This window comes from Peromyscus californicus, unplaced genomic scaffold (genome assembly GCF_007827085.1).
Source record: "Peromyscus californicus insignis strain IS unplaced genomic scaffold, ASM782708v3 Scaffold_2__1_contigs__length_46816999, whole genome shotgun sequence".
Lineage (NCBI taxonomy): Eukaryota > Metazoa > Chordata > Mammalia > Rodentia > Cricetidae > Peromyscus > Peromyscus californicus.
Genome location: NW_026294540.1, coordinates 27,367,687 through 27,377,254, shown reverse-complemented (window position 1 = coordinate 27,377,254; position 9,568 = coordinate 27,367,687). Strand labels below are relative to the sequence as shown.

General features: G+C 52.4%; 1 protein-coding gene across 2 annotated transcripts; it reads left to right on the top strand.

Annotated features, from left to right (window-relative positions):
• Nucleotides 1-58: 58 nt before the first annotated feature.
• Znhit1 (zinc finger HIT-type containing 1) lies at nucleotides 59-5,931 on the top strand. Of its 2 annotated transcripts, none has more exons than XM_052754041.1 (5): nucleotides 59-201; nucleotides 2,462-2,632; nucleotides 5,027-5,106; nucleotides 5,238-5,407; nucleotides 5,501-5,931. In XM_052754041.1, the coding sequence occupies exons 1-5, from the start codon at nucleotides 183-185 to the stop codon at nucleotides 5,520-5,522; spliced, it is 462 nt and encodes a 153-aa protein (XP_052610001.1). In that variant the 5' UTR covers nucleotides 59-182; the 3' UTR covers nucleotides 5,523-5,931. The 2 variants fall into 2 exon arrangements, with proteins under 2 accessions (XP_052610001.1, XP_052610000.1); XM_052754040.1 differs by lacking the exon at nucleotides 59-201 and adding an exon at nucleotides 617-847.
• Nucleotides 5,932-9,568: the final 3,637 nt, after the last annotated feature.

Here is a 9,568-nt window from a genome sequence, read left to right as displayed (position 1 = left end):
CACACCCCGGCGACACCCGGGCCCGCGGCGGGGCCGAGCTTAGCCTGGGTTCCGGACTCCGGGAGAAGAAGATTCTGGGAAGAGGGGAAGGCGAGCGAGCGCGCGCGCGGCGAGGAGGAGCTGTGCTCGGGACTCCGCCCTGGAAAAAAAGGCGTAACCCGAAGCCGCCGAAACCCCCCGAGATGCAGACGGCGAGACAAGGCAAGGATTGTCCCGCGGGGCGCCGGGGCCGGGGGGCGGGGAGCGGCCGGGGTTCGGGTCCCCGGCGCGGCCCGAGTCTCACGCACCGGGAAGTGACCTTTTGCGGAGGGTCCAGGGGACGCGGGGGCGGGTCTTGACCACGGCCCTGACCCGGAGGAGGACTGGGCGGCGAGGCCTGGGGGAGGAGCGCGCGCGGCGGGGACTGACGGGTCCCCCACCCCCACCCCGGGAAGCTCGATGCAGGACATCGCCGCGGGCGGGGCTTCACCAAAGCCCCCCCCCCCAACCCACCCACCCCCCGCCCCTGCCCGGGGACACGCTCCGGGGCTGCAGAAGGGCCTCAGGGACCAGAGAAGACCACGCGCGTCGTGTTTTAAAAGTGACCCTCTGCGGGGTGCGGGGGAGACGGGCCCTCAGGTTTATTTTTTTAACAACCACAACGCGACCGGAAGTAGGTTTGCCCTAATCAAAGATGGCGGAAAAGCTTTCTGGTCTCCAAGGGAACGTCACGCCGTGACTGCGCACGCGCACGAGGGCAGGCCACCGGAAGGGATGCGCCGGGGACCGCGGGTGGGTGGTTAACACGCCTGCGCAGGCGGTTCTCCCGGCAACTGTGTTGCGCAAATGGTGGAGAAGAAACCCTCCGGTATGTGAGCCCTTAGAGGCTCGCCCTTTTCTTCATCCCAAGTTCGAGTCCACCATAACGTTCGTCCGCCCCGTTATCCATGTCAGATCCTTTCGCAGGCCCTCCCGCTCGGCCTTGGGGTAGCCGCGCAACCATTCATTCATGTTTGGTGAATGGTTGCTGCAAGCTGGACGCGGGCATGGAGAGGAGGGCTTGTCATTCCAAAGCCTGGGTGCAGTGAGCGCTTGTACCCACCCCAGCTTCGGGATGGAGGGGACAGAGAAGCGTAGGAACTCAGAGCGCTTGGCCTTAGGCTCCCCTCCCCTCCCCACTCCACTCCCCTACTATTTCTTCTGTCTTACTTAATGAGACAGGTTTCACTTTGTAGCCTAGGCTGCCTGTGTAGTTAGGTTGGTCCTGCCTGGGCTTCTCGATGCCTTGTAACCAAGTCTGTGGTTTGAGGGGGTTTTGGCTTGAGACTGTCGTGCCATGGGAAACACAGCTTTGTGTTTGGATTAGAAGCACCAGGAATGGGCTGACAAGATGGCACAGTAGGTCAAGGAGCTTGCTGCCAAGCCTGACCACCTGGGTCAGTCCCCAGGACCCGCATGATGGGAGGAAAAAGCTTCACGAATTGTCCTCTGACCTCCACACCTCTACTGCGGTACCCACATGCGCGAAGAAACACATAGAACAAATGAACTTTTTGAAGAAAGAAATGCCAGAAAAGAGGCTAGGGATTTGGCTCAGGTGGTAGAGTGCTTGTCTAGCGTACACAAAGCTCTGCTTCACTCCCAGCACCACATAAACCACAGGCGTGGTGGTGCACAGGAGGTCATCCGGAGTCATTCCTAGCTACATACTAAGTTCCAGGCCAGCCTGGGCTTGGTGAGACCCCATTGAAGGTTGTAGGGGGTAGGGGTGGGAAAGAGTCAGAGTTATCGATAAAAGAAGGGCAGGCAGAGGTGGCCTGGAGAGCAGGAGGGGAGCCAAGATGTGGGACTGGGAAGCATAGCCAACGAGAGAGGAGGGCCCTTTTAGTCCCAGGAAGGTATTCCATGCAGTCACAGGGCATAGAAATGCAACTCAGAGTAAAGGAACATTCTAGAAACTTGCACTGGATTTTGCCCTACGAAGTCACAGGTGTGTTGAATGTGGAAGCCAGGGGTCAGCATAATGTCAGTCCTCTAAATGTACTCCCTTATTTTTTAAAGTGTGTGTGTGTGTGTGTGTGTGTGTGTGTGTGTGTTGATATGTGTAGATGAGTGTAGGTGCCTGTGAAGGACGAAGGGGGAGCTGGATCCCCTGGAGCTGGAGTTACAGGCGGTTGTGGACCACCCTGGAGGCTGATGATCCTGTGTACTGGAAACTGAACTCTAGCACGCTACAAGAGCGGAGAGTGCCCCTAACCACTGAGCCATCTGTCCAGCTGCAGTTTATTGTGTCTGTAGTGACTGCTGGGGCTGGATGACTAAGAGTCAGCATGAAGGGCCGAAACCGGCTTCCCAAGCTGGAAGGAAGCAGGGTCAAGAGCCGGGAACTTCCCACAGCATCATGACGGGGCTGAGGCCAGGAGGCTGTGCCAGCCCGGCTCTCCCCCTTTCCCGACCCCTGTAACTCTGTCGTCCCATCTAGTTCGCTCCCAGGACCCTGGACAGCGGCGGGTGCTGGACCGGGCAGCCCGGCAGCGCCGGATCAATCGACAGCTAGAAGCTTTAGAGAATGACAACTTCCAGGACGACCCCCACGCGGGCCTCCCCCAGCTGGGCAAGAGGCTGCCTCAGTTTGATGACGATGCAGACACAGGTGAGGTGGGGGTTGTGGGAGAGAGAATGAGACGGTGTCACGAAGCTCCTTGGCAGCCTGCCACTGCAGATGCCAGTGAGCAGGGATGGGAATTGAGTCTTTATTGTATTTTTGATTTCTTTATTGTGTGTGCTGTGCATGCGTGTGTGCGTGTGTGTGCGCGCGTGTGTGTGTGTGTGTGTGCGCGCGTGTGTGTGCATGTCTGCACATGCTGGCATGTGGAGGTCAGAAGACATCTTAGAGGAATTGGTTCTCTCCTTCCACCATGTGGCTTCCACAGTTTGAACTTGGGTCACTCAGGTTGCTGGGTTGGGCAGCAGGCTTCCTTACCCACTGAGCAAGGTTTCCAGCCCCTGGTTCTTTAAAATTTCGATTGATTCAGAGAGCCGACAGTTACTATTCTAAAGAGCCATCTCCAGTCAGCAAGCTGCAGACAGAGACAGGGCTGTCAATCACTCTGGATTGGGTGACGTCCAGTCTTTGTCCTGTGTGTCAGGTGTCAGCCACATTTCTGAGACTTGTGACGACTGTGCCTCTCATTATCGTCCCTCGTACTTGTCTCTCAGTCTGTGGATGTCTGGGCTGGGCTCAGGCACTTTGAACCACTGGGTCAAGTTAGTGTCTGCTGGCGTTACCTTTGTGCTCCAAAGACACCTGGACTGGGAGGGAGGGTTTAACAAAACAACCGTCAACAGCTGTGTACACTAAGCTAGTCATAAATGTGTGTGCCTGTTCTTTCTGTTGTAAGGAGGGTTTTGTCTGTCTGTCTGTTGTTGTGGAATATCATTTTAAGAGGTGTTACATTTGTTTATGCTGTGGAACATTTGTTTTAATGTCGCAAAGATGGGCTGCATTCTTTTATGTTGCATTTGTTTATCTCTGTGAAGCTGCGTTACTTTGCCTGTCTAAAACACCTGATTGGTCTAACAAAGAGCCGAATAGCCAATTGCAAGGCAGGAGAAAAGCTAGGCGGGGCTGGCAGGCAGAAGGAATAAACAGATGGAGAAAAAGAGGGACGAGGAAGCAAGAGAGATCAGGGAAGGAGGAAGGAGGGGAAAACTCCAGGGACCAGCCACCCAGCTACACAGCAAGCCGTGGAGTGAGAAGTAAAGAAAGGTAGGTAGAATAGAGAAAGATAAAAAGCCCAGAGGCAAAAGGTTGATGGGATAATTTGAGTTAAGAAAAGCTGGCTAGAAACAAGCCAAGCTGAGGCTGGGCTTTATAAGTAAGAGTAAGCCTTCGTGTGTATGATTTATTTGGGAGCTGGGTGGCGGGCCCCCCAAATGAGCTAAAGAACAAAAGAGTGAAAAACCAACCATAGTCTCTTTTTTGGGAGAGGATCTCTCTGTGTAGACCAGACTCAGAGATCCACCTGCCTCTGCCTACCAGCTGCTGGGATCAAAGGGGTGCGCTATGACACCCAGAGAGATTTTTGAAAATGTGAACAACTTCTATTGTTTTATTTGTGCATATGTGTGCGTGTGCATGTGTGTGTACACATGCATGCCATGGCATGGCGTGTGGGTGGATGTCGGGGACAACTTTCAGGAGTTGGTTCTCTCTTTTGTAATGTGGGTTCTAGGGGTTGAACTCAGGCTTTTTTTTTTTTCCCCCCTCAAGACAGGGTTTCTGTCTGTAATTTTAGAGCCTGTCCTGGATCTCGCTCTGTAGCCCAGGCTGGCCTCGAACTCACAGAGATCCGTCTGGCTCTGCCTCCCGAGTGCTGGGATTAAAGGCGTGCGCCACCCCCACACCCTCACAAGTGTGTCTTTCTAATACAGAATACAAAAGTATCCCTGCCATTGGGAGAGGAAAGGAGTCAGGGCTGTGAAGGCCTTGTGGGAAGGGTCCCAGCAGGGAGGTGACTTGGAAGCTGCTCCTGGCTTTCCAGGGACTAGCTCCTGTGCTGGGGCAACTGTCTTCCCTCTCTGCGCCTGGGTTTCTTTATGTGTGTGGAATAAAAAAGAGGTAGCAAGCAGGTGTGATGGTGTATACCTGTAGACGCAGCACACAGAAAGCTGAGGTAGGAGAATTGCCAAGAATCTAAGGTCAACCTGGGCTACGTTGTGAGTTTGAAGTCAGCTTGGGGTATGTCATGAGACTTTGCGTCAAAACAACAACAAGAAGGCCTGTAGTTCCAGCCCGTGAGAGGCGGAAGCAGGAGAACCGGTGCAGGGTCATCCTTGTCTATATAGTGAGTGGTTCATGGCTAGCCTGGGCTACATGAGCTCCTGTCTCCAAAATAACAAGATGGAGCAGACTGAACTTTAAGGAGCTGACCGTCGACCCGGATTGGAGATGTCAGGGTACAGGGCAGATGCAGGCAGCTCCGGAGGGACAGACCCCAAGTGTCACAGCAGCTGCCCAGCAGCTCATTGCCCTTGATTCCCCCAGGAAAGAAAAAGAAGAAAACTCGAGGTGACCATTTCAAACTTCGTTTCCGGAAAAACTTCCAGGCTTTGCTGGAGGAGCAGGTAAGAGAGTTCTCAGCCTGGTGGTATGTGGGGGTGGGGTGGGGTGTCCATGCTCTTCAGGATCCTCGGTAGACACCGGCTGCATGGTAGAGTGGAGAACTCAAGACGCCTGTCCCTTCATGTCCCTGCAGAACCTGAGCACATCTGAGGGCCCCAACTACTTGACAGCCTGTGCGGGTCCCCCGTCCCGACCCCAGCGCCCCTTCTGTGCTGTGTGTGGCTTCCCATCCCCATACACCTGCGTAAGCTGTGGTGCCCGGTACTGCACAGTCCGCTGCCTGGGCACCCACCAGGAGACCAGGTGAGCCCGAGCCTAACCGTGCCCATAGTCTCACCCCACACAGCATCCGAGGACCTTCCTCCTCTCCAATCAGCTTCTTTCCTCTCTCTGCAGGTGTCTGAAGTGGACGGTGTAAACCTGGCATCAGGGAGAGGAAGTCCGTCCCCCCAGCCCTTCCCCCAGCTCATCCTCAAAGGCTAGAGAAAGGAACTGCCCATTCACCCAGCAAAGCTCTGTCCTGCCAACCAAGGAAGGCCACATGGACCCCAGGGACTGTGGTGGGGTTGGTCCAGCCCCCAGAGTGCTGTGATAATAAATGGCCCGGTGACAGGAACCTGCCTGCTTGTTTGAGGTGTTTGGAGGTGAAGGTCAGGGTTGGCCGTCAGTCCTGCGTATACTCTGTCTTCCCTCTTCCAGCTTCCCATTGTCTGCCCGTGTGTCGTGGGAGGTTTATGTCCCAACTCCAGCTACTCTCAACTCATCTCTGCCCTTATTAGCTGGTGCTTTAGTTTGGTTTTAGAAATAAAGTCTTACTGTAAACAAGACTCGCCTTGAACTCACTATATATATAGCGAAGGATGACTGAACTCCTAATCCTGGCTCCACCTCCCAGTGCTGCCCCCACCCCCACCCCCATCATGGTTTTGTTTTTTTTTTTTCTTTTTCCGAGACAGGGTTTCTTTGTGTAGCCCTGGCTGTCTTAGAACTCACTTTGTAGACCAGGCTGGCCTCGAACTCCTGCCTCTGCCTCCTAAGTGCTGGAATTAAAGGCATGCGCCACCACTGCCCCCAAGTGCTGTTTTTTAAATACTGGTTTTTTACATATGTCTGAATTCTTTCTCCTCCATATTTATGTATGTGTGTGTGTGCGTGCACACATGCCACAGTGAATTGTAGACGTCCAGGGACAACTCTTGAGGGAATCAGGTACCTCCTCCTACTTTGTGGAGACAAGATTTTTATTGTGTCTGCCCCCTGCTCGGTGGACTTCAGGCTAGCTGGCCCACAAGCTTCCAAGTGACTCCCCTCCCTCCCATCTCACTGGAGAGGTGCTGGGACTACAGATAGGAGCTGTGACATGTCTGGGTTCCAAGACTCAAATGTGGCTCATCAGACTTTCAAGGGCCTTTACCCACGCAGCCATCTCCCCTGCCCATGTCTGGTGTTTGGAAAGCCTGAGGACCATATGTCCTCCTATAAATGGACCCCAAAATATTGAGATATAAATTTATATCCCTATAAATGGCCCAGCAGGGAAACAACAGCCGCCTGTGTACCCTTGACAAAAACTGGGCTAGAGAGGTGACTCAGTGGTTAAGGGCACAGGTTGTTCCAGAGAAGCCAGGTTCGATTCCCGGCACCCTCATGGCACCCCACAACTATCTGTAACTCCAGTTCCAGGGGAACTGACGCCTTCTTCTGAGGATACTTCATGCACAAAACACACACACATAAAATAACAAAAGCTAAAAAACCTCCCCCTCTCTTGGGGGCAGTCATCCTCTTCACCAGAGCTCACAGCTTCTGCTGGAAGCTTATAGAGTGGATAAGGAGGGACCCCACCCAGCCAGCTAAGCCAGCCCCATCAACCCCGGTGATTAGTGGCCTGCTACAACTCCGCTTCTTCCCTCCTGTCGGTTACTTAGAGTTTTTCCTTGTTTTTTTAAATTTAACAGTGTGTGTGTGTGTGTGTGTGTGTGTGTGTGTGTGTGTGTGTGTGTGTGTGTGTAGGAGATACAGCACGCGTGTAGAAATCAGAACAACTTTCAGGAACTGGTTCCCTTCTCGCACTGTGTTGGTCCCTGGGGTCAAACCCCAGCTGTCGGCCTTGGCAGCACGTGTCTTTACCCACTGAACCATCTCACTGGCCCCATTTCTTAGTTATGAATTTAGTTTGGAAGGAGGTGTGGTTTTTAGAGTTTGTTTATTTGTGTGTTTCGGTGTTTTGAGACAGGGTTTCTCTGTGTAGCACTGGCTGTCCTGGAGCTCCCTCTGTAGACCAGGCTGGCCTCGAACTCAGAGATCCACTTGCCTCTGCCTCCTGAGTGCTGGGATTAAAGGCATGTACCACCATGGAAGGAGGTATTTTTAATCTTTCTGGTTCTGTACTTATTTTTATTTCTTTCTTCCTCCCCTCCTCTCTGCTGTCTCCTTTTTTTTTTTGATGGGATTTGAGGAATTGCACAAGCTAGGCTAGCCCCCTTCTATTGAACCTCACCTCCAGGCCTCAACTGGAGGATTCTGGGTAAGCACTCGACCCCTGAGCTACATCCCAAGCTCACTTTTTTATTGTATAGTTTTTTTTTTTTTTTTGGTTTTTCGAGACAGGGTTTCTCTGTGTAGCTTTGCACCTTTTCCTGGAACTCGCTTGGTAGCCCAGGCTGGCCTCGAACTCACAGAGATCCGCCTGGCTCTGCCTCCCGAGTGCTGGGATTAAAGGCATGCGCCACCACTGCCCGGCTTATTGTATAGTTTGAAGCAGGATCTCACTGGGTGGCCCAGGCTGACCTCACTCTAGCTCCAGCAGGCCTTGAACTCGTAATCTTCATGCCACTGCCTCCCCAGGAGCTATGATTACAGATTACACTACCACCAACCCTTTAAGTATTTTCAGGGTTGAGCTAGCTACAAGGGCTGAGTAACTGGACTAGTGGGGTGAGGGCTGAGGAATGATGCAAAATGACGTGAGACGGAACCAGTTCTGTCTGATACTTAACTCAGTGGGGCCAGTCAGGCTGACTCTTCTTGTCCCTGATGCTACTAATTAGTGTGCAGCGACAGTTGTCCTTAGGATGTCAGAAGTGGAGAGTGTGTGAAATTATTGCCAGCATTCGACCACGACGTTGCTGGGAAGCACGGGGATGGTGCTGGCTGCTAAGACTGACCGTGGCATTTACAGGACCCCAGACTCACTACTTAGATGTCTAAGTGGATTGCAAGCTGTAATCACGTAATCCTGGAAACTACCCTGCTAAACACACAGCAGGGGCGACCTAAGTATTTGTTGAACAAATGACCTTAATCAGCTGCTAATGAGATCCAGCAAAGTTTTGTGAGGTTTTTTGTTGTTGTTGTTTTTGTTTTGTTTTGTTTTTTTGGTTTGTTTTTTGACACAAGTTCTCACTTAAAATTTTGGGTTGGTGAGATGGTTTAGTAGGTAAAGGCACTTGTGGCTGAGTCTGAGGACCCAAGTTTGATCCCTAGGGCTGACTCCCACAAGTTGACTTGCGAGTATATGCTGTGGCACACGTGTGTGTACACACACACACACACACACACACACACACACAAATAATAATAACAACAACAACAACAATAATAATAATATGGCCTGCCAGGCAGTGGTGGCGCACACCTTTAATCCCAGCACTCAGGAGGCAGAGGCAGGCAGATCTCTCTGAGTTCGAGGCTGGCCTGGGCTACTCCAGAACAGCCAGGGATACACATCTCAAAAATCCTGTCTAAAAAAAAAAGGAAAATGTTTGTTTTTTGTTTTGTTTTTTGAAGTTTCCCTTGGTCTTTTATAGTCACGTGACCACACAGTGACTGAAGAAATGGAAACCCAACCCAGCGATCATGCTCACTACAGTTAAGTGTTCAGTGTTGAGTTGTGTGCTCGGCTCAGGTTTCCTGGAGGGAAAAGGAGAGAAGAGGCAGGTGGGGGAGTTGATGTAGTTGCGTGGATGCGGTATAGAAAAAGCGCTGCTTGGCAGAACCCAGAGCGGACCCTGGTCACCACTCAGTGCTGCAGAAGACACCTAGTCAGCTGACCGCATCCTGTCTACCCCTCCCACTGGATCAGAGGTTTCTGCCTAGTGGCTTCATTTTATTTTCTTTTGGTGTGTGTGTGTGTGTGTGTTTGCATATGTATACGTGATGGGTGCTGATCAACTGGTGTTCTGGTTAGCTGCTGCTGTTAACTTGACACAGCTCAAAATTATCTGAAGGAGTCTCAGTTGGGGGACTGGCTGGATCAGAATGGTGCGTGGGCCCATCTGTGGGAGTATTTTCTTAACCGCTAATTGATGAGGGAGGGCCCGACCCGACCCACTGTGGGCGTTTCCATCCCTAGGCAGGTGGGTTTAGACTCTATAAAAATACTAGTGAAAAGTGCAAGTAAGCATCACCCTGTGGTTTCTGCGTGAGCTCCTGCCCTGTCTTCCCTCAATGATGGAGTGTGAC

Coding starts and splice junctions, on each gene's coding strand:
- Znhit1 (XM_052754040.1), top strand. CDS start 826: ATGGTGGAGAAGAAACCCTCCG. Junction 848..2,461: donor GGTGGAGAAGAAACCCTCCG/GTATGTGAGCCC, acceptor CGTCCCATCTAG/TTCGCTCCCAGGACCCTGGA. Junction 5,107..5,237: donor AGGCTTTGCTGGAGGAGCAG/GTAAGAGAGTTC, acceptor ATGTCCCTGCAG/AACCTGAGCACATCTGAGGG.